General features: G+C 44.4%; 1 protein-coding gene and 1 long non-coding RNA gene across 5 annotated transcripts in view; one reads left to right on the forward strand and one right to left on the reverse strand.

Moving 5' to 3' along the window:
* The window catches only part of BLNK (B cell linker), a 75,641-nt gene that overhangs the window by 38,643 nt on the left and 13,180 nt on the right, over positions 1–23,818 (reverse strand). For 2 of the 3 annotated variants that reach the window (XM_007080123.3, XM_007080124.3), the window contains exons 2-4: positions 12,269–12,334; positions 7,647–7,696; positions 605–645 (exon numbers count right to left, since the gene is read on the reverse strand). In XM_007080123.3, coding sequence (XP_007080185.2) covers positions 605–645; positions 7,647–7,696; positions 12,269–12,334 — 157 coding nt within the window. Of the gene's footprint in view, positions 1–604; positions 646–7,646; positions 7,697–12,268; positions 12,335–23,818 lie in introns of those variants that run through there. The other variant, XM_042960009.1, reaches the window with a different exon arrangement.
* Positions 5,371–16,043, forward strand: LOC122231738. 2 transcript variants are annotated; one of them, XR_006208979.1, is made up of 4 exons: positions 5,371–5,517; positions 6,013–6,123; positions 6,739–6,835; positions 15,349–16,043. It is a non-coding gene; the product is annotated as an uncharacterized LOC122231738 (long non-coding RNA). The 2 variants fall into 2 exon arrangements; XR_006208980.1 differs by lacking the exon at positions 15,349–16,043 and adding an exon at positions 11,149–11,310.

Below are 23,818 nucleotides of genomic sequence, written 5' to 3' on the forward strand. Positions count from 1 at the left end.
AATTTTGGAACTGCAAGTTACTTAAACTCTCCATGCCTTGGTTTCTTTACCTGTAGAATGAGCAGGGCTGATATTCACAATGTTTGACAACTAGCATGGCTCAGGTCCCGACTTGGCCCTAAAGAGTGTCCCAGAGGCCCCCTGATGCGCCAGGCATTCACTCTTTGATGCTGGTTTTTGATGTTTGGCTCCTGGATAAGGCCCAGGCAGCGATGGGACACTGAGGAATTCAGGGCAGAGGAATTTGTCAACTGATATAGAAATATTTAAAAACATTCTAACGTATGTTTTGGCTGTGCTGGTTAGTACTCTGAATACCAGCACTGAAGACAGGGATAAGAATGCCTGCACACAGGGCTGTGGGGAGGATCACATGAGGTAATGCCAATGAAGAACTTAGCCTGGCACATGGGGGTGCTAGGTCAAGTCAGCCATCATGAGGTTCTTGCCGCCTTGTCTGTAGGTGGCCTTTCCAGCCCAGCCATCTCCCTGATGGGATGTGCAGCTGACTATGAGCATGTAATTCAGAAACAAGCCCTTCAAAAGGCCTCCCACGGACCCTGGCGGAAAGGATGATCTTCTGGTCTCAGGAGCAAATACTTACAAAGTCATCTGACCACTGCTCCTCTTCATCAGCAAGGTCCTCTGCAGTGGCATGTGGGAAGCAGAAAGCACAAGCGTCAATCTCAGCTCCACCCTGTCCCCAAGCTCCCTGCGCCCACCTTCCTTGCCCCTGGGCTTCCCGGTCCTGTTTCCTCGGCCTTGAACGATTATTACACATACCTCGTGTTCATCCACTTTCGACTCCTCTTTTTTGAAAAAATCAGTTCTCAAAGCATAAAGGGACATTCCACTGAGCAGAGAAACAGTACATCTGAACCATGTCCGTTTTTGTTAAGGAACACTTTTGGGACTCTAGAACGATCCGGGAGGCACCTGCAATCCCTACCATGCTGCTTCTAAGGATTGCTTTGAATCAATATATGGATGGTATAGTAGGAAGAGCACTGGACAGGGAGTCAGATAGACCAAAACTCTCATGCAGGCTCTGTTCTTAACTAGTTGGAGGGTAGGCAAGACAATTAACATCTCTGGGCCTCAGTTTTAAGATCTATGGGATCACTTCTGTGATTCTCTGTAGCTCTAACTTTGACTTTCTTATTGAAAAGCATTTACCTGGTGCTTTACTACACGCTGGGCAATATCATCAGAGTTTTGCACTCAATTAGCTCCCTCAAAACCTTACGAGGAAACTGAGGCCTAGAGAAAATAAGCCATTTGCCCAAGGTCAGATAGTAAATAATAGAGCCAGGAGTTGAACCCTGTAGGTAGATTTCCAAGTGCATGCTCTGAACTCCAATGACACACTGCCTCACTGTCTTTGAGCTCCAGGGTTCAAGCCCTGTCCTCGGCTCTGCAGGCAGTGTAAAAATGGATATAACAGGTCTCAAGTACCTGAGGATCTTGAAGAATAAAATTGATATGAATTATGACAGCCAAGGAGAATATTTGACCCCCTTTACTCCAAAACACATTTAGAGTATGAGAAGCTTAGCATCCATCCCATCACATACGCTGACATTAGAGGTTAAATACAATTTACTCATCTATGTACAGATCAACCAGGCCCAGGTCTAGAGGGCAGTGTGGCTCCAGCGACTATCCCATAGAGGCATCCCATTAAGCAGCCATGGCTAGAGGGCCCAGTGAATGGTCCCTGAAACCCCCAGAGCCTCTCTAGAATCTTTTCTTGCCATTTCTAGCCCCTGCTATGGCAGGCTACTGACTCCAGATCTGGGTAGACTCCAAAGAGGCACAAGGAAAAGAATTGCACATTAAAAATGGGGGCCTGCAAAGCATAAGAGACTGTTAAAAACTGAGAACAAACTGAGGTTTGATGGGGGGGGGGGAGGGGAGGGTGGGTGATGGGTACTGAGGAGGGCACCTTTTGGGATGAGCACTGGGTGTTGTACGGAAACCAATTTGACAATAAATTTCATATATTAAAAAAAAAAATAAAAAAAAAAAATGGGGGCCTGAAGGAGGTGTTTAGATCAGAGTGGCCGGATTTTAAACTGTGGCAGCAACAGCGCCCTCTCATGGGAAAAACGTGATAGGCGCTAAGACAGAGCTTTCTTCTAGGAGCCAAATAATGGGTCAAACTTTGACATTAACAGAAAAAAAAAGTTATTAAATTATGATTTGGCCTCATGTATACCAAATTAGAGTATACTGCAACCACTGGGGTTTTCCAAGAAACTCCAGAAGAATAGATGACTAAGTCCTCTTCCCAATACCTGGCACTGAGCGGGAATAGGTTTCTAACACCTTAAGTTTGGGGATAATTGAAGATCAGCACTTAAGGGGCCACAATGTTTTTGTTTCGACCTTTAAAATAGAAACATTTATAAATTGATGTTATAAATCACACTTCCCTGCCTTGATCAGCCGTGCCTGCCGAACCTTTTCTCAGGGACCCAGGGTCCACTTTGTGGTCAGACACTGCTCAAAGTACTCGCAGGAGCTGTCTAACTCCTTCTCCTGTCCCCATTATCTTTCCTCTCCCACACATACTTCATACTGTTTCTAGTCATTTTCTTAAAATACAGTTTGAATCATGCTGCTCCTTTCCTCAAGAATCATCAGTAGCTCCCTAAGGAGTGAAGTCAAGGCTCTGTGTCAACACATCAAATGCCTTCTTCTCCTGTCCCTCTCTGGACTTCTCTCGCACAGCCTTCCACGTTCACTGATACTAGAAGCATGTTCCTCCCAGCCTGCACTTTTGGTGGTCCTCCGCTCCGTTCACGCTGTTCCCCCAGACCCTGTTCCTGGGAAAGCCCTGTCATACCTCTGCCATACAACCTTCCCCAGTCCCTCAGGTTATAACCCACTACTCTTTCCTCCTCCCTCTTAGATGCTGCTGGCACCTTGACGACATAGGCACTGCATTCTGCCCGATGCTGGGATTCATTTGCTCGTGTCTCTCTATACCAAAAAGCAAGGCCTGTTTAGTTTGCCTTTGTATCTGGATGACCTTTGACATTTGTAATCCTGCGCAGTAATAAAAGTATGAACCAATAAATGAGTTGAATGAATGAAAATTAGGATAATAATAATAGATTGCATTTATTGAACACTTCCTGTGTGCTCAGTGCTAGGATAAGTGTACTTTCACAATTACCCTCAAAATAGCGCTTTGTGGTAGGTGCCCTTATGATCTCACTTTTGGAGTCGAGGAAACTGGGGCTAAGAGAGTCTGCAAAACCTGTCTGAGGCCACGTGGCTGGTGAATGTGGGGGGTAGACTGGGGGCCGGGGTACCTGTGTTGGCTCCTGCAGCTAAAATCTCATGTAAACTGCCTGGCCCTCTACTGTGGCTTCAGATAAAGCCTAGGAGAAACAGGATGGCCCGGTGCAGGTATCATGGGGCACTGAGGCAGAAAAGAGAGAAAAGCATCAGCATGTGGGAGAGGTTACCTGATGGTGCCCCACCCACTACACCCATCCTACAGGCAGCTTGCAATCTCTTACTCATAAAATCACAGCCCTCACGCCATTTCCCAGACTGAAAAGCATGAGAGTCCAAAGAACTAGGTCCAAAGTAGGGGATGTCCAGAACCTCAGTGAGTCTCCTAATATGGTTGGTTGTGGTTTTAGAACCAGGCTCCCTGGGTTCAAATCCTGGCTCTGCTCTTTACTACCTGCTTGGCAGTGGACCGGTACTTTGTTTAAAGCTCAATTTCTCGCCAGGGCAACAAGGGTAGGAATAGTGCCTGCCTCATGTTTTTATGAGAATCGAGTAATACAATACATGTGAAGTGCTTCACAAAGCCTGGCATACAGTAAATGCTGTATTAATGTTACTTATTGTTTTCTTGGGTATTGATAATGTCTTAGTAAACCCTCAAAACAATACCAATTCTATTTTACTGTAATGGCAACCACACAGTATGGTTACCATTTAGAAATGGACCCCAGAGAGCCTCAAGTATAGAGGGTGATGTTTTCAGGAGGGTAAGTTCAAGCGTAATACCGGCCGGGTGGTTTAACTTGAGATGTAAGGTTGCACGCAAGAACCTGGCAAGTTTCTTCCTGGCAGGAAGCTGAGATGCTGGCTCAGCCTCCTTATTAGGGAGAGCCTTTTCTATTGTGTCGTGTTTCTGGCTTGGGCTCCATTTACGGTGTCACAATCCCATGCCACACAATGGAGGGACTCCTCCCCTTGCCTGGCCCAGGCTTTGTGATTCACATGCCCCACCCCACAAGCCTGTGGGCACAGCACTACGTGACATGTGAGAACGAAACGATGACCCCACCTCAGTGTGCACACTGGGGTTTTGAGCTTTGGGCTCTCAGGTCAGGCTGCCTTGATCAAAATCCCGATTCTGCCATTTGCTAGCAGTGTGACAGGCAAGTTGCTTAACCTCTGGATATCTGTTTTCTCGTCACTGAAACGGACATGACTAATAGTGCCTATATTATGGGGCTTTGAGAGAATGAAATAGCCCAGGGAAAGTGCACAGAAGGGTGCCTGATAGGAGTAAGGGCTCAACGGGAGCCGTGTGTGACTATCAACCTACTTTAATGATCATAATAACCTGAAGGATAGGTCGGCACTCTCATCTCCAAGCAGGAAGCTGAGGCTCAGGGAAGTTTTAAACTGTTCTAGGTTCACAGTGTTTAGGGGCCAAAGCCAGGATTCTAACCCAGGACTAAAGGACCCCAAAGTCCAAGATCTTCTCACTGAGCCATGGAGGGAATAGACCTAGAGTCTAGGAGGGCAGCCATGTATCACACTGATGACAACCCAGGGCAGTGTAAACTTTCCTGACAAATGTCCCTACACCTGGGATCATGGTCAGATGCTGGGAAAGCTCCAGGAAGGGTGCTGCATGAGCTCACACGAGGCTGTGTGGTGGCAGTGGGACTGAACTGGGCCTTGAAGGACGAGCGGGACTTGAGTGACAGAATGAAGATGAAAGAGGGCATCCTCCTTCCATCTCTTAAGGCTGGGGCCTGTGTGTCAGCCCCAGAAGCAGGGCTTGGCTGATGGCTAGAAGGGGCATCCATAAGGCACAGAGGTGCCTGGAGTGAACGAGCTGCACTGGAGAGTCAGGGAAGAAAACAAAACCAGATTCGTTGCCAGCCAAGGGGGCGCTCCAACCCCAGAGGCCACTGTAGGTCCCGGTGACAAGCTGGAGGTAGGGAGGCTGATGACGATGGTGTTTGAGTAGCTCAGGCATAAAGAGACGAAGGTTGAACCAGACTAGGGGTCTCGGGAATGGGAATGGAAGGACGGTGAAGGACTCTGTGGCAAGAGCTTGAGGGAAGTGGTGAAGGCAAGGGTGTGAATTGGGCCTTTCCTTTCCAGATCAGCAGCAGCACCAGAGACCAGCATTGAGAGACACGCGCTCCAAACTGTGGGTCTGACACATGCTCAGTTGTAGCCCTGATTCAGCACTGGAGGCCACGCGCTGGGCCACCGGGCCTGCCAGCTTCTCCTCATGCAGAGCCGGTGGTGAGATGCAGGGAACCAGTGGGAAGACCGCAGTGGCACGCAGGAAAGAGGGAAGGAGGCTGGACTAGATGTGGTGGTGGGGACAGACGCAGGGAAGGAACAGAAAGCAGAACTACAGAAACTGTGGGGGAGGCAGCCGGTGGACAGTCCAGGACCCCTGGGTGTACCCCAAGAGAAGAAAGGGATGTGACCATGTGGGGAGCAGATTTGGGCTGGCTAAGAGAGGTGATTTGCAACTAAATACCTAACATCTCAGAAAGTCCCTTTGTCTGAATATCCCTTCAGCCCTTCCCAGAGCCCTGTTAACGGGGTGGGTGTGCAGACATGGAGGGCTTAGCCCCAGCTTAGCCATCGCCTGGCTGTAGGGCCTTGGGCAGCCAGTTGGCCTGCCTGGGCTCCAGTTATCCCTAAGTGAGAAGCTAAGGTTGGGTGGTCTTTCAGGGCTTTCCAGCCTTAAAGGACTTTCAAGTCCAAGTTTTATTCCTCTATTCTTAGTTGCACGAGGCAGGACTGATGGTGCAAGCCGCTCTCCCCGTGTCAGCCTTGCGGGGTCCGCCGGTCAGAGTGTAGCCGGGGAGATGAAAAATCGAGTGAATGCTGGCTTCGGTAAGGACAGCAAGGCAAGGGCAGAGCAGTGTTATATTTCCCGTCTTTGGTGGCCAGAGGGTTGGGAGGTACACCCTGTGCTTCTGTGGTGGGCATTTGCCCAAGAATCTCTGTCTGACTACCTTCCTTTGTCCCGAGGTCTGTCCTCTTTGCAGTTGCTCAGATCTCCTCCCTGAATGACATCAGTGGTGGGAGAAGAATGATTACAACAGCCCCTGGGAATTAGGGCCCAAGGGTACAGGGACGGGGGCCTGGTTCAGTTCTGACCGCTCAGGGGTTTGTGGAATGGCCAGGGAGCTTCAATCCACTAGCAGTGTGACCTTAGGCGAGTATCTGCTTATTGCCTTTCTTATCTATTATCTGCTCCCCACTAGTCATTAAGCACCTTAAGGTCAGGGGCTATAGTTTGTTCCCAACTCCATGTCTAGTAGCGTGAGCACCACGCGGGGCACACTTGTGTAATATTTGTTGAACGAGTCAAAGAATGTGTGCAACAGCGGAAGCACCTGGAGTTACCGAGTCCAGAGAAGAAACCCTTCAAGTGACCTAATTTCCTAATTGTATCCTTGACGTTGCACAGACCCACTCTATTTCTCTTTTATTTGGTGTTTACAGACTTGTGCTGTGTGGCCATTAGGACACACTTAAGGAGCCACTAGGAAATGGATTGCATCTGTGTCCTGACGGAGCTGTCTGCCCTTGACAGGCCCAGGTAGGTGTGGGAGGTCACCACCGGAAACGTCCAAACAGAAAGTGGACCTCACTTGTGGCGCATGGTGGGGGGAGCAGGTGTAAGCACTGGATTGGATACAGGCTGTAGGACCCCTGGGGCTCCTTTTAAACCTGACACTCCATGATTCCATGACTTTCCTACCACAACTTGGGTTACTTAGCAGGTGTAGTCTGTTTTCTTTTCTTGCTTAGAACTTGGGAGAGAAGAATGAATTTGTTCTCATTTGTTAACTAAGCAGCTCCCTTGACTTTTGATCAGGTAGGTTTCAAAGGTCAGGACGGGGCATGTATGTATATATATGTTTGTATCACTCTGTGACCCAGTGAGCTCTGGAAAGTGGTCCAAAAGGTCAGTCACCAGACTTGGGTGGCTTGGGTCCTACACAGCCTCCACCTCAGATTAGATTAGACATTGCTGTAAGGACCTTCATAAAACTTTGTGCTTCCCCATCACCCTGAACCCTAATTGCTTTTAGATCATGAATGGATACTCTTCTTTGCTATAAATTCTATGAGTGTGGAGACTATATTTTTCTTGGTTAGCACTGTATCTCCACCTAAAATCTTGTATGTACCTGGCATATGGACAATACTTAATGTCTGATAAGTAGATGAGTGGATGGATGGATGGATGGAGTACTACATCTCCACTATAGTCAAGTGCTTAATAGATTTGGGCATTAGGATAGGCACCTCTTGTTTTCAAATGAGTAGAACATAGTTCCCTTTTCAAGAATTAAATATGAACATGAAATTAGTCGAGAGTCCAAGTATTTTAGAAATACTCTTACCTGAGGCATAGTCCCTTTGAGGAACACTTGGAGGTGCTTTGACTTTCAGCCTATAGATAACAACCATTAGACAAACGGTCAGTCGGTAGGACAACTGTTGTCAAGGCCCATAATATAAGCAAATATAGAGATAACAGACAGATAACTAATAGAATAATGGCTTCTTTTGGACCCATCACATTGAAAGACTAAATGTATTATAAATGTAGTGAAGCCATTGATCAGAGGTCTCCTAGCTCCCTCATCTCCCCAGTGTACAACGGGGCTGTGACTTGGCAAAGGTGAAGTCAGGTGGTGGAATAGTCACCTGAGTTCAGAGCTTCAGGGAAGAAAATTGTTAATTGGTTGATAAGATGGTAATAGAAGATGAACTCTGTTTTAATAAATAACTCAATGCAGGACGCCTGGGTGGCTCAGTCAGTCAAGCGTCTGACTCTTGGTTTCTACTGTGGTCACGACCTCACGGTTTTGTGAGTTCGAGCCCCGCATGGGGCTCTGTGCTGGCGACGCGGAGACTTGCTTGGGATTCTCTCTCTCTCTCTCTCTCTCTCTGCCCCTCCCCGACTCATGCTGTCTCTGTCTCTCTCAAAAATAAACTTAAAAGAAATAACTTAATACCTCAATGCTTTAAACAACAAGAAAAATATTAGTTATAATGAGCACTTTGGTTGTAGGTTGGACTGACACTGTTTTTGCACTATTTAAAAAAAAAAAAAGCCAAATAAGAGAGCAGTGAGGGTTCCCGGGTGGGGATTGTGATATTTAGCTTACTTAGAAGTTGAACTGTTTCAAGCACTCTCAAAACTACTTTAGTATCTTTAGGCATATATAGAATGTTTGAATATTCACAATCCTTCCCTACTCATTACAAGAAGAAACTTAAAATTACATTTTAAAAATATACCCCAATTTTTAGGCTTTTTATAAGTTTTGACACCACCTCCCATTCTATTTCTAGTAAATTATTATTTTTAATAATAGTTGCCCATTTTATTTAAGAATGATTTGCTTAAAGAAGTTTAAAAATATATAAATAGAACCTATATCCAGTAGCTTTTATTTACTAAAACATCACATCCTTTTACAGAGGCAGGATATAAGGTAACCATTACATGCAAAACATATTTCATTCCTTGGGGGGAAAAAAGCAGCACAGAAATTCATGTCTGATTACAAAAAATAAGCCTGATAAACCAGAATTGTAATGTTTCAAAAATAACAATTTTTATATTTGCATAGAAATTCTGTTTTTTGTTTGCCCCAAGGTTCTCAGATCAATTATTTCATTCAATTCTCATAGCAAGACAGGGTGTGCTGGGAAGATATTATCATTAGATGTATGATGAGGTCCAGAGACAGAGATGATCCACAGTGTTATAGGGGAAAAAAAACCCTCAAAAACAAACAAGGAATGGTACCAGGTCTATTCCTGAAAGAGAAAAAATTTTGAAAACCAACCATTCCCCATTATTGCCATCATTTCATTAAAGAAAAGAAAGGGCATTTTAATATTCCCAAATGTATGAAGGTTATCATCTCCGAATAAAGGACAGACTCAGGAAAGGGCTGTTGGTCACTGAACACCAACCAGGAAGAAAAGCTGTGGTTTGGGTCTCACTCAGCAGCTGGCAGCTGCATGCCAACCCCCAACGCTTCAAGGTCCTTATTTTCTCATTTGGCCATGAACCAGTGACAACTCTGTCATGGTCTTGTGTTAGGACACCAGCGTGTTCAACCGTGCTTCCTCCTTTCAAGGTAGCACCTGTTGCCTGGCAACAAGTAAGAGCTTAACTGCAGGTCCCTTAGAACCAAAGGGCCACTGACTTCACCCAGGGTAATGACTATGGCAGCCAGATTTCCCAAGCTGAGAAGAAACATTTGTCAAGTACAAGTGCATTTTGGGAACAATGGGCATAAAAAAAAATAGAAACTGTCTGAAAATATGTGAGCTCCATGGCTACTGTGTAAGTATGACCGACCATGGAATAGAGAGACATTTTATACAGAGGCTTCCTATTATTAAGAAAAGTCGTGTGTTATAAAACTAGCAACTGTGGGATAATTAATCTAGAATTGATTAAAACAATGACTCGCAGGCTTCTCTCATTTCAGTGAGATTCTGTATGTGTCAGAAGTATTAAATGAAAATAATCACATGCCTCTCCCTGCCACAGGACAGACAAAGTCTCCTCCTCTAGGAGATGACCAGTTCCCCACAAGCAGACCGTTTTAACGATTTTATGATAATCACTTATACATATTGAGACTCATTTACATTTTATAGTCTAAAAACACCATAAAACATGATTTCTTTCAAGTTTAGCAAAGACCAAAGAATGAAGATATTCTGTTCTTTATATATATATATAATATATATCATATATTTATATTATATATAATCTATACATATATATTTAATGTTTATTTATTTATTTTGAGAGAGAGAGTGCAAACAGGGGAGGGGCAGGGAGAGAGGGAGGCAGAGAATCCCAAGCAGGCTCCACACTGTCAGCACAGAGCCCAGTGTGGGGCTGGGACACAGGAACCACAAGATCATGACCTGTGAAGCTGAAATCAAGAGTTGGTCATTTAACCAACTGAGCCACCCAGATGCTCCTGAACATACTCTGTTCTGAAGGTATAGGTCAATGAACTTTTATACACTATTAGTGGTACAAAATTTTTGGAAAACAATTTGGTAATATCAACAAAAATGTCAAGGGCATAACTTCTTCGATCTAGAAATTTCATTTCAGGAATTTAGCTTTCTGCTATACTCAAAGTCCACAAAACCTATTTATTGAAATGTTATTTATGGCAGTTAAACTGAAAGAAATGGCCACAAAATTTTGATTGATCTTATCAAATTGCCCTCCAAGAATATGCCTGTTTAAACTCCCACATCTCCCTCTCTTTAAAAAGTGTCCACCAGGGGCGCCTGGGTGGCTCAGTCAGTTAAGCCTCTGACTCTTGATCTTGGCTCAGGTCATGATCTCAGTTTGTGAGATTGAGCCCTGTGGGATTCTCTCTGTCCCTCTCTCTCTGCCCCTCCCCTGCTCACGTGTATGCACACACTCTCTCTCTCACAAAATAAATAAATAAAACTTAAAAAAATAAAAAATAAAAAGTGTCCACCAATACATAGCTGGTTAAATGAATGATAATGGATTTATAGCAGACTATTAATCAGCTATTCAAAAAGGAATATGGTTTATTTTTACATACTAACAAACAAAGATATCCATGATATAACATTAAGTAAAACCACTAAGCAAAGTCAGGTTGGTAGAATGCTTTATGGAGAATAGCACCATTCATGACGAAAACGTATGTATGTATAGGTAAGTGCTACATCTATGTCAATATACATATGTGCGTATTGACATAGTCCATTGTCAATGGACAATGTCCATTGTCCTGGAGTGGGTTGATGTGGGGCATGGGGAAGGAGGAGATTTTGACTTTATGCAATTCTGAATTCTTTGATTTTTTTCTTTTCTAGTGAATGACGACTACTTTCATTTTCTGAAAAAAAGAACTTAAACAAAAACTTAGTGGAATACCATCTCCCCTTTCCTCTTAATTTAGATTTTACGTGACGAATATAGATATGTACAATTTTTATTTTCTTTTTTTAAAAAAACTTAAGAGTTTCTGATGTGCAGGAAGATTTGGAATTCTAGTTTCCTTCTCCAAATGCCAACTGAAAACACTATTTTGGGGTGCCTGGGTGGCTCGGTCAGCTGAGCATCTGACTTTGGTCAGGTCATGATCTCACGGTTCGTGGGTTCAAGGCCCACATCGGGCTTTGCACTGACAGTACCGAGTCTGCTTGGGATTCTCTGTCTCCTTCTCTCTCTACCCCTCCCCTGCTCATGTTCTCTCTCTTTCTCAAAAATAAATAAACGTTAAAAAAAATTGTTTTAAAGGGGTGCCTGAGTGGCTCAGTCAGTTGAGCCTCCGACTTTGGCTCAGGTAATGATCTCGCAGTTGACAAGTTCGAGCTCCACGACGGGCTCAGTGCTGACAGCTCAGAGCCTGGAGACTGCTTTCGATTCTGTGTCTCTCTCTCTCTCTGCCCCTCCCCCGCTCATGCTCTCTCTCTCTCTCTCTCTCTCTCTCTGTGTCTCAAAAATAAAGATTAAAAAAAATTTTTTTTAACTCCATTTTAAGGCTATAACTGAAAAAACAAAAATTGAAATATGGAAAACAGGTATGGCATCCTAAAGATGCTAGGGCTGTGTTCTTGTAACTTCTCTTTTGGATTTCTCCAACCATGTCCTAGTGGCCCTTAACTACGTAGTTACAGAAGCTGATTTTCCTGTTTCTATAAAGGTCTTTGTTGACATTTGCCATCTTAAGTGGCATAGCTCACTTTTACTGCAATGAGAGGGGAAAGCAAAGGGCCCTGAGCATCACCCCGTTCATTTGCCATGTTTCCTGAACATAGATCTGACCACCATGGACTCTGGCCACGAGTTAAGAAAGGGTTACATGCTAAAAAGTTTGCAACTCCTCACTCAGGCAACGGAGAACTTTGTCTTCTTCCACTTAGCACAGGCTGGGATGATGTGTTAATTATGTAAATGGGTGCTTATACAGTGCTATGGAGTTCAACTTACTTTTTGATCTTGTTCATTATTCCACCTTCATTGTTCTTGATGTCATGGACCATCTTTTGAAGTTGCCTGCAAGAAATAAAATCAAACATAAAATATTAATAATAGGTTGATTTTTTTTAAAATCAAAAGGGAATACAAAAAGGAGAAAAAACCCTACAATAAGCCCCCAGTGAGAATCGTATCATATTTAATCGACCATCTGCTACTTGAGTAAAGCAAAGCGTGACTGATAATGTAAGGAACGTGGTCATTGGGCCGTGTCCCTGTCCCCTGAATGTCTGGGCTCTGAAGAGAAATTCTGGTTTCCAGATCTATTCATTTTTAGGAGACACGGGAGGCAAAAGCCCTCTGAAAAACCTCACTGTTCATCACTTATTGTCCTTAGAGCATTCGCATTGCCAGGATGGGGCTACCTTGAAGGACAGGTGGGCTGAAATCAGGCACAAGAGTTCTTGGTTAACTTTACTAGGTTGAATCTGGAAAAACCGTCACTAGAAAGTTGTACCTACACAGAAGCCATAAGGAAAATGATTAATGAATCTGACTGCCTACACATTTGGAAATTCTGTAGAACAAAAGGAATATGCACAAGATCAGGAGATGAATGACGTGCTGGAAGAAATATTTGCAACACAAGAACAATAAGGACTATGTGTTATGATTTACAAAGAAATCTTACGACTCAGTAAAAAAAGATTAATAATTCAATAGGAAATGGGCAAAACATGTAAACATACAGCTAACAGAAAAGGACGAGTGGCTAACAGATAACATGACTTATTTTTTAAGGAATTTGCATCTAAACAACAATGAGATATGTTCTGCTTATCAAATTGGCAAAACTTAATGTGATAATACCCTGGGGCGGGGTGGCGGGCGCACCAAAATATGGATATTCTTGGGAATGCAATTTGTGATGATTAATATCTGTTAAATTTTAAAACCTCCATGCCTTTTGACCCAGAAATTCTACTGCTAGGGATTTGCCATCCTCAACATGGTCATAAAACTATACCACTATGTACTATGTTATTTGTGTAATAACCCTAATCCTTCCTGCCTCCCCACTAAATAAAACCTGGAAACAACCTGGAAACAACCTAAATGCCCATCAATCATTAAAAGGGAACTAGTTAAATAAACTTTGATAAAGCCATACAATGGAATACCACAGACCCTTAAAAAAAAAGAAAAAAAAAAAAGCACACATCAGTATTGCTGATACATGAAAATCCCCAACACCTATTAAGTTACACAAATACGGTGAAGGAGAAAAAGAAAAAAGGAAGAAAGGAAGGGAAGTTCAGAATAATGTGTATCGTGTTTTTTTGTGGGATTGCAAAGGACACATACATTCATATGTGCTGGTAGGTGCATAATTTTTTAGAAAGATATGCAAGGAATTATTCAAAGAATGTTTTCAAAGTCAATACAGCGTCCTCATACAAATTAGGAAAAGGTACACTTTTTTCTGAGTGGACATTGCTCAGTGGCCAGGCACACAGCTTGGCAAATAGCGAAAGACAGATTTCAGTCTCTATTTGTCCTCATAGCTGGGTGCCCTTGTACCAATGGCAGAGCGAGGGCTGGAGGCTTGAGTGGGGATGAGGGCTTCTGCTTTATAAAAAGGAGACTTTCACTTTACAATGAAGATTTTTCTATATTAGTTGAATGTTCATAGCTTGTGCATCTATCATTTTATTATCTGTTTTTATATACATAAATAGAGGAAAATGTTAAAAGTTGGAATCTTGGGCCATGGTTTTTTCCGTCATAACTCTCTGACTTAAAAAAATATATATGTAAATATGTTACTTATATATATTTATGTTTACATGTAAATATATCTAATAAATATGTTCACATATTATGTATAATACACATTTACATATTATAGTGTATATGTAAATAATGGTGTGTATAAATATATAAAATATATTTATTATTTCTATTTATATATAAATGTAAATCATATATGTATAATTTCACACGGTTCTGCTCTGAAAGAGTAGGATAGCCGAATTTACCCTTCAGGCAAGCCTTTCCTTTGTTCTGAGGAAACCATTTGATTGGGCCCTATAGTTATCAAAACGTAAATCTCGTCCACAGCATTCGCTCTTGGAGAAACCTATTTCCCGCAAACCTGCATGCACACTTCTCTTGCTCTCGGAGCTAGGCCTTGCATTAGGTAATACGAACAGTGGTGCACAATTCAGCTTGGCAGAGGCCTCCAAAACCCTGTTGACTGGTGGGGGGGAATCCGGGGAAATAATCTCTGGCTCAGCACGGATTTAGGACGCACATGTTGCAAAGCTCTTCAGTGTGGGTGGAGGAGTTTAGAGCAGGGAGGAGGCTTGGGCTGGGGGGTGGGGGGGCCTCTGCCTGGCCAGCCTGTTGGCGTCTGCAACTAAGTGTTAATTTAAGGCTAACTAACCCATCTAGGTTGCTGTTCTGCTGTAGTTGTTTACTGAGGGGCCCTTGGGCACTAAGGAGTGGGGTGAGATTTACAGGGTAGGGATGGACCCTCTTACCCTCAACTATTTTGGGAAAAGGAAAGTTCTCAAACAAGGAATGGGAACTCGTCCTGGGGATCTTAGGGAGTTCTCTTCCCTTCTCCGTCTAATGGTTGTTAGGAACTAATACTGAAGAACAACCGCTGAAGTGGTGGAGAGGAGGGGAGGGATACAAGGGTGGAGTGTTGGCTGGAACCTGAGGCTGGGTCTGGGCTCCAGCTCTGAGGAGAGCCATGCCGGGCACCATCACTAGGCATTTGCACCAAGACAATTCCTCTCCATTGCCCCTGAATGTTCAGCGGTATCCTGTTTATCCTGTTGCAGCCTCTGGGCTGTGGGCAAGGGTGTGTTCCATGGCGTGAAGAGCTGAGTGCACAGGGAACACGGCTGGAAGGTGGAGTGGCAGAAGAGAAACTTCTTTTAGGACATCCTTTAGGCTACATCTTGGGGAACTGTCTTCAGAACTGGGGGACCCACTGAGGGGCCCATGTTGGGATGTGGGGAGGGGTCGGAGCCAAGCAGTAATCTGGGTAACAAAGGAAATGAGATGGCGTTTTCTATCCCCAGTTAGGGAGGCTGTGCTCACGGATTCTACTCATATGAGAACTCAGCAGAGCACCAGGCTCAGCAGCAGGGAGACGAGAATGGATGAGGGTGAAGGAGGACCACCTGCCCAACCGAGATACACAGAGGGTCCCTAAAGCTCGAACTTTGAGCTGCTTCGGAACTCCTCGGGATTCTAGAGTTTGTTCACATATAACCTGTGCCTACCACTCCCCCCGCCCCATCTCCTTTTCCTGCAGAACTATAGGGAATCTCTGAGACAGAGGAATGAGGGAAAATGGGAGATAAGATGTCCTGGCACAAGAGAAAGAGACACAGAGAGTGAAGCTGGAATGGTTTGATTGGGAAGCAATGTAATAATTTCCAGTGCAGAGCAGAGGGCATCTCCCGCTGTAAGCTGATGTAACTGAACGGAATGCCTTTAGACTAAATTAAACCTTAACCAGGTTTAAGGACAAGATGAGCCAGAGTGAAGGACGCTGTCTGAAATTTGTCAGCAGCGAGACACAGACAGAGTAAGAGGGAGCCAGGGGCTGATTTGTATAAGCAACTTTGCTGCAGGTGTAGACAAACAGGCGTAAATTGTTGCAAAAGAGTTTCATGTAATTCTGTCATTCGCTCAACTTGGTATTTGATACTTCTTGGCCTTTCTTAAATTATTTTCATTATAGATATTTTTTAACATTTATTTATTTTTTTTGAGAGACAGAACATGAACGGGGAGGGTCAGAGAGAGGGAGACACAGAATCCAAAGCAGGCTCCAGGCTCTGAGCTGTCAGCACAGAGCCCGACGCGGGGCTCGAACTCACGGACGCGAGATCATGACCTGAGCTGAAGTCGGCCGCTTAACCGACTAAGCCACCCAGACGCCCCTCATTATAGATTATTAAAATAATCAGTTGCTTCATAAATTATGCTTCTTGTGTTCAAAATTTTTCCCCTCCCTCTGCCTCTCGTTCACTCAACACTTGAGGCTCACAGACTGTTTCAGCAGCCAAGTGTTACCTGGAAAAACAGTGTCCGCCAAACCAAGAAGACCTGGGGATGCTCTCAGCTCCTTTTATCAACTATTCACACACTGCCTGATGCACAGCTCTCTGGTACCGTCTTTGGAGCCCTTTTTTTCCCCCTCTACTACAACATAAAGCACATGCAAAGGCATGTGCAGCTGGACTGTTCCCAGATTTAAATACCAGCTGTCTCACTGTGAGAAGTCGCGTGTAGGTGAAAATAGGCAAAAAAAAAAAAAAAAAAAAAAAGCAAGCTTCTCTTTGGTTAGCCCTTTCAGAGATATCTTGCCATGGATGGCGGAAGGATAATAGGAGCACAATGTTCTACACTTTAAATTATGAAGAGACAGCCACGTACAGGTAACAAAATAAAATGAACGAAGAACAAAGCTCATCTGATATATTTTTTAAAAGATGTCAATAGTGTATTTTTTAAGTGTACTTATTTTGAGAGAGACAGAGCGAGCGGGGCAGGGGCAGAGAGAGGGGGACAGAGGATCTGAAGGGGGCCCCAATGCAGGGCTTGAATTCACCAACGCAGAGCTTGTGACCTGAGTTGAAGTTGTATGTTCAACTGACTGAGCCACTCAGGCACCCAATAACGTATTTTTTAAGTAGCATGCTATTTCAACATTTTACAGTGGTGAATGCATTATATAAATAATTATAATTATTATTTCTCTATAAACCAAATCAAATTATACATTCTCTCCTTTGTCATTGATTTAAAAAATTTTCTTCAAGCTTTTGAATTAATGTCAACAACCTTAGTTGTTTAACAATACTCTGAAGTAGTGTGACCCAGGCTGAGCCTGGATCTCAGAGGATTTAGATCCCACAATGTACTGAGTTGGAAAAAAATCACTGTTTGAAAGTAAGCAGCAGGTTTTTTTTTTTGCCTTCAAGGAAGTGGTTTACTTTAGAATCTGATAGACCAGTGGTTCCCACTGTAAACTGCACCTGAATCACGGGCTCTGAAAATGGTGAACCCACCCCAGAGCTTCTGATTGGGTAGGTCGGTAGTGGGTCGGCTAATTTGCATTGCTAACAATTTCCTTGGTGCTGACTTTACTGGCCAGGAGACCACCCTCTGAACATATCCCCCCCCCCCCCCCCCCCCCCCCCCCCCCCCCCCCCCTGCTCTTTGCTGTGAGCCTTTTAGTTGTGCCTAAGTTAAGCAAATAGAAGCTTGGGAAAAGTTCTCAAGCATTCAAGGGTGAAGTTTCAGACAAATAAATTGAGTGGTCAGTTCAATAACTTAATTTGGGTGTGGGTTTTACTAGACTGTCCCTCCTCTGTGAGACTCTGGACTTTTCTCTGTGTGGATTTAGACTACCCCATGCCTGTGTATTTTTATTTATTTTATAGTCACGTGCTTTCTTCCTGAGCCATAGTTTGCTAAAGCAGAGTATCAATGAAGGGGGTGCAGGACAGACACGCCCCTCACATTTGCAACAACGTAAAAAGGGACTGGATCTGCTTGGCACAGAGCCACATGGCCAGGACCATTTGGTGACGTTGGGACATGACTATATCCCTGTCCCTGGCTGTCCTTGCTGCTACTCAGCCTGCAAAGACTCTAATCCAGGAAGTGAGGAAAATGAGGATATGGTATATAGGCCTTGGGCTTTGCTACTGGATGTTTCCTGTCTTCTGGGGCCTCCTGGTTGTTGGTCCCTCTACAGGTTGACCTCTCCAGGGATTTTTATAGTGCAGAGGTGAGCTGGCCCTTGAAATAGTCTATGGCTGGGAGCAAAGCACGGAAGACCTGAAGAAGGATCCAGGAGGCTGAACGACCTTGTCTAGGAGCAAATATAAATCGTTCTCTGTGTTGTGCTTCCTTCCGTTATTCCCCAAATTTCAGCAAAGTCTTAACTATGTATAACTAAGTCTGTTAGGATTGTGGGGGAATGAGGAAAGGGTCTGTGGCCAAAGGTGAAAGAGCCTGAGAAATTCACATGGTGCCTGGAGGATGCTGTCTGCTCCACAGTGGGGGGAAAATGACTCCAAGAAGACGGGCTCATGGATCTGGAGACAAGCAAGAGCCAGTATGGAGCAGTGTGGGATGTGTATGCAGCCCTGGGAGTCCCAGAATGCCAGGGGCGGGAATAGGGGTACTGTAATTTGTTTTTTTTTTTTTTAAATTTTTTTTTCAACGTTTTTTATTTATTTTTGGCACAGAGAGAGACAGAGCATGAACGGGGGAGGGGCAGAGAGAGAGGGAGACACAGAATCGGAAACAGGCTCCAGGCTCCGAGCCATCAGCCCAGAGCCCGACGCGGGGCTCGAACTCACGGACCGCGAGATCGTGACCTGGCTGAAGTCGGACGCTTAACCGACTGCGCCACCCAGGCGCCCCAGGGGTACTGTAATTTGAACGGCAAAGAATGATGTGACTTTTTTTCTTTGGAGTCACAGGTAAATAGTGACTGGTCACATAGGCTGTACAGTTTTTAATTTTATAACTTTATTTCTGATAAAAAATGTAATCTATGCTAAGTGAAACAATCCTGAAAGCCTGAAAAGGCTACATACTGTATGATTCCAACTAGACTCTGGGAAAAGCAAAACTATGAAAACAGTAAAATGATCAGTGGTTGTGATTTCAGGAGGAGGAAGGAAAAGATGAATAGATGGAACGGGATTTTTCCGCAGTGAAACTATTTTTGTATGTCACTATAAGGGTGGCCACATGTAACATGTTCATTGTATCAAAATTTGCAAATAAAACTTAAAATGTCATTCTTACTTCCAACCCCCACTATTAACATTTAATTAAATAGCCTTCTAGGGGCGCCCGGGTGGCTCAATAGGCTAAGCGTCCAACTTTGTCCAACTTCGGCTCGGGTCATGATCTCATGGTTTGTGGGTTCGAGCCCCCCCCCCCCCCCCCATCAGGCTCTGTGCTGACAGCTCAGAGGCTGGAGCCTGTTTCGGATTCTGTGTCTCCCTCTCTCTTTGCCCCTCCCCTACTCGAGCTCTATCTCTCTCTCTCCCAAAGATAAACATTAAAAAATCAAAAGCCTTCTAATGTTTTACTACACGTGTATAGTATGTATAGATTTTACATAATTAAGATGATACTTGACATTTTGTAATCTGCATTTTTCACTTATATCTCGAACATTTTCACGAGTAGGATCCGTAGACTTTGTTTGCTTAGCTAGCCAGTCTTTATCTGCACCTTTTCTCCTCCTGCAAACTGAAAGGGCTTTTAATTAGCTGAAACTCTGATCTGGGTGGGTGTGACAGGGAGCAATGAAATGTCAGGACCCTCCCCCCCCCCCCCCCCCCCCCCCCCCCAGCCCGTGTGCTTGAGGGAGTGGAGAGAGAAGACCAGACCAGACCTGAGCCCAGCACCAGCAAGAGCTGTTGACAAGTCCTGGATGCCTGGGGGCGGAGGGGCAGGAAAGCGTCCATCTCAGGTTCAAACCCAGATCACTCTAAAACAATGTTTCTAAACGCTAGCATCTGTTAAATGAAGATATCTACCTTGCAAGGGTTGCTGTGAAGATAATAGACAATGGATGTAAGGTGCCTGCCCACACAGGAAGTTTTGGTCCATTGTAATGGCTCTTCTTGCAGAAGACCCTGGGGACTGGTTTGGACCAGGAACAAAATTCAAAATCAGTGCCCTCTGCTAGAGGGAAGTGGGGGTGGGAGGGCGTTACCACCTGGGTTGATTTCCTCCAGGCCAGAAGGTGCTCCAGAAATGGGTTTGGTTGTGGGGTGTTTTCGTTGTTGTTCTTGTTTTGTTAGTGTTTTTTTCTGGGGGGGAGGTGATGGGTGGTTGCAGGGAGAACGCTCCCAACCTGGCGTGGCTGATTGGTACCAACACGTGGGAATCATCTACTAACCACAGTTCTGCATAAAACCGGGCATTATGTGCCCTGACCGGAGTGGCATTTTGATCTCTAACCTGCAGGAATACCTTTGCAAAAAGATGAATTATTTTGGGTTCTTAGGGTGCCTTTAGTCCCAACAAATGCTTCCATAGAGCCAGCTGTATCCAAGTGTAAGAAGAGAGCATTTTAATCACCACTAAGTTTAGTACAAGGCAAAATAATGTGCCTGCTAAAAAAAAAAAAAAAATTGAATTAAATTAAAAACAAAAATTCAGATTGCTGGGCTTGCACCATCTCAAGGTAATAGAAAATCCCTGGTGGGGCCCAGGAATCTGCATTTCAACAGACTTCTTGGACTGGTCATTCTTATGCACACAGAAAGCTGAGAAGCTTTATTAAAAGAAGCAAGGCAGATTTATCTGCTTCTAGTCTAGGCTTAATTGCACAGAGCACAAGGGAAGACCCCCAACTTCCATAGTATTTTTGCACCTGCCTGCATTGCCTGAAATTTCTTTAACAGAAAAGCTTTACTCCATATTGGGATGCTGAAGGCTTACCCAGACACTCTCTCTTCCCAGGAAAGGAACATTGGAGTTTTAGTCAATAGTGTGATGTCTGCTTGCAATAGGGGAAAAGAGCAGAAAGAATCAGATGTGGGTGCGGAGGGCCAGGCTCTTACCTTCACCTATGCTCAGATCAATACAAATTTGACACAGAGCTACTTTTCATCTGCCTGCTCTCTGTTCCCTGGCAACCGGCACCAGAGCAGGGACTCCCAACTCCAGGAGCTGAATACAAACAGCCCAGCCTTTTTCAAGGGGTATTTTTTTTAATTGGAGTTAAGAGCTTACATCAATGGGCAGTCTCTATACGTCTTCTTCGTAGAGGAGGTAGTCTTGATTTGGGCTACACATTAGAGTCACTTAGGGTGCTTTTAATAATCCTCATACCCAAGGCTCCCCACCAGACCATTGGCTCCCAGGTGATTCTAATGTGTGGCCAAGGTTGAGAACCACTGGCCAAATTATCACTGTAGGAAAGACCCACGGCCTAAGAGAGCATGGGAGAAGAATCCATAGATGCTGGCTGCCTTTCAGAAAAGTGTCTACAGGCTGAGAGCAGCCCTGGGATGTAGAGGGACAGAACAAATCCAGAAGGGTGGACTGGTGGACACAGAGCTCCACCAGGGCCAAGGGAGCACCGAGAAGGCACTGCACATGCGTAGTTTGGTCCCATCATCAAAAAGTAGTCCAAGATAATTTTGTATCTTTTACAAAATATCTTCCCAATAATTTTGCCAAATACAGGAGATGATTTCAAAGATGGTATTATCTGGTATTATTTTTAGTAGAAAAAATAAAAGGATCAGAAAACATCTTGCTTTCCTTTCAGCTCCTTAATGCACTCACAGAGGACCATGAAAGGCAGGTTTTAGCAGGCTTTTGCACTTCGGTCTTTTCCAGGAAAGGTGGAATGCAGAGCAAGTTAATCAGAGAAAATCCATGTTTGCTTTGGGTTTAGGAATGGATTGAAGAGGGTCTCGGATGAAAGAGACTCTTTGCAAACAAAAAAAGCAGATAAATCCTTCCTCCTTCTTCACCCCCCACATCTTAACCACGGTCCGATCCGGGTCTAGAATTTTATTTTGTCAGTATCCGTGGGGCTGGTCCTCTGTGTGTGAGGGATTTTGTCAGGGCCCTCGTCAGCTACTGTTCCTAAACCCCAGCTTTCACCAGGCCACATCCTCCTTAAGAGTCTGCAGCAACTCCTTGGGTCTCCTGAATAATCCTGACTTTTCCTCTTGGCTGAGAGTTATTCACTGTTGCCCTGAGCTCCTGGAACCCCCGCTGACAGTGGGCTTGGATCTGTGAATTATCTGCATCTACTTGGCTGGGTACCTTAGAACATCTGCACTCTCCTCATATCCGGCTGTTTCCTCCAACATATATGTTCCTAAGATCGTCTGGAGTAACAATCTCTCTAACATCTTCCTTGGTATATATAGAGAAGAAGACATTCATTCTCTTAATTCCTTTCCACCATGAATGGAGTTTTAAAAATGTAACAATCATCACTGGGTCTGGCGATCCTTCATCTGACTTCCTCCTTTCTGAGGTATTTAAATGATCTTCGATCATTGAGTCTGGGTTTCTTTTTAAGATGCTACTCATCATTTTTATAGTATGTTTTATTTTTGTTGTTAAATTTCAATACAAGCATTGTGTGATAGAAAGTTGAAAGCTTCTGATACGAAAGAGAATAAGAAAACAATGGAATTTATAATCAGGTACCCTTGGATGCTCAGGCTTGAGCCTTCTGGGCTTTTTTTGACCCTCTTTCTCTTTGACTCTTCATCTGCTATCACCAGTTCAGTCAGTTCACCTCCAGATGATCTTTCCTGTCTCTGTTTCCTCATGCCCACTCCTTCAGCCACAGCCACTATGATCTCATGGACAATGGACAACACCAAAAGCTTCCCATCTGGGTCTCCCTACTTCAGTCCCTCCCTTCCCCCAAATTCGTTTTCTTAAATTACTCCTTTGCATCATGTCACCCCACACGTGAATGTCTTCAATGTCTCCCTGCTTCGTGCATGATAAAGGACAAACTCATTTGCTTGGCATTCAAAGGCTTCACAATTTGGACCCAACCAAACATTTTAGACATAATTATGATGCCCACTGTTATGAACCCACAATTGTTCTCCTGAGCCCAAGGCCCAGCTTAAGTGGCTCCTTTCCCTTTCCAGATTATTTCTTGGGCTCAGGAAGGAGGTCACTTAGGGAAAGAGCACTGGAGCCCAGAGAAGTGGATTCTGCTCTCATCTCTGCTGCTTCCTGGCTTCGCCAATCTGAGCAATCCCCTTCATCACTCAGTGCCTCATTTTCTCTTGTAAAACGAGAAGATTGGATTACAGGGGCGCTGAGGTCTTTTGGAGCTCTGCATTTTATTTCTGTATATCCTGGATTTATAGCACTTCAAGCAGGACTACTGATGGGCCATTTAATCTCCAGGGTTGATAGCAGTTTGTGAACTGTTACTTGGTTCGTGTGACATCTTTTGTATGCTGTATCTTAAACTTCGTTTCCTAAACTCAAAGTAGTTTTGTTTCTTCATTTTATGAAAGTAATACATGCTAATCCCTAAAAATCCATATGATACAGACACATAAAAGGGAAAACTCCTCCTTTGGCCATAGGGAGGATCAGAGGGCTGTGAGGGCCCCTGAGAAGGGAGTGGCTGACCCGAAGTTTTGAGATGAAGTGTCCTGGGAACTGGGTCCTGATGGGAAAATCGAAATTCAGCAGGCAAAAGAGTGAGGAACAGGAGCCAGGTGGCAGAAACAGCAGGTGCCAAGGCCCGGAGGTGAAACTGGCTGGGATGTTTGGGGTCTGGTGAGAAGCTGAGAGCAGCAGGATGTGGGGTGGGTGGAGGGAAGGGGGGAGTCATAGATGAGGCTGGAGGGTGGGGTCAGGCAGCAAGGGCCTTGTTAGTCAGGCCAAGGAGATGGGTTATAGGCAGCAGGAAGCCCCTGAAAACCTTTCCTCAGAGGTGTGCCCCGGTTAGGGTAGAAAAAGGGAGGAGGGGACACTGGTGGCTGGGAGACCGGTATGAAA

Source organism: Panthera tigris, chromosome D2 (genome assembly GCF_018350195.1).
Source record: "Panthera tigris isolate Pti1 chromosome D2, P.tigris_Pti1_mat1.1, whole genome shotgun sequence".
NCBI classification, from domain to species: domain Eukaryota; kingdom Metazoa; phylum Chordata; class Mammalia; order Carnivora; family Felidae; genus Panthera; species Panthera tigris.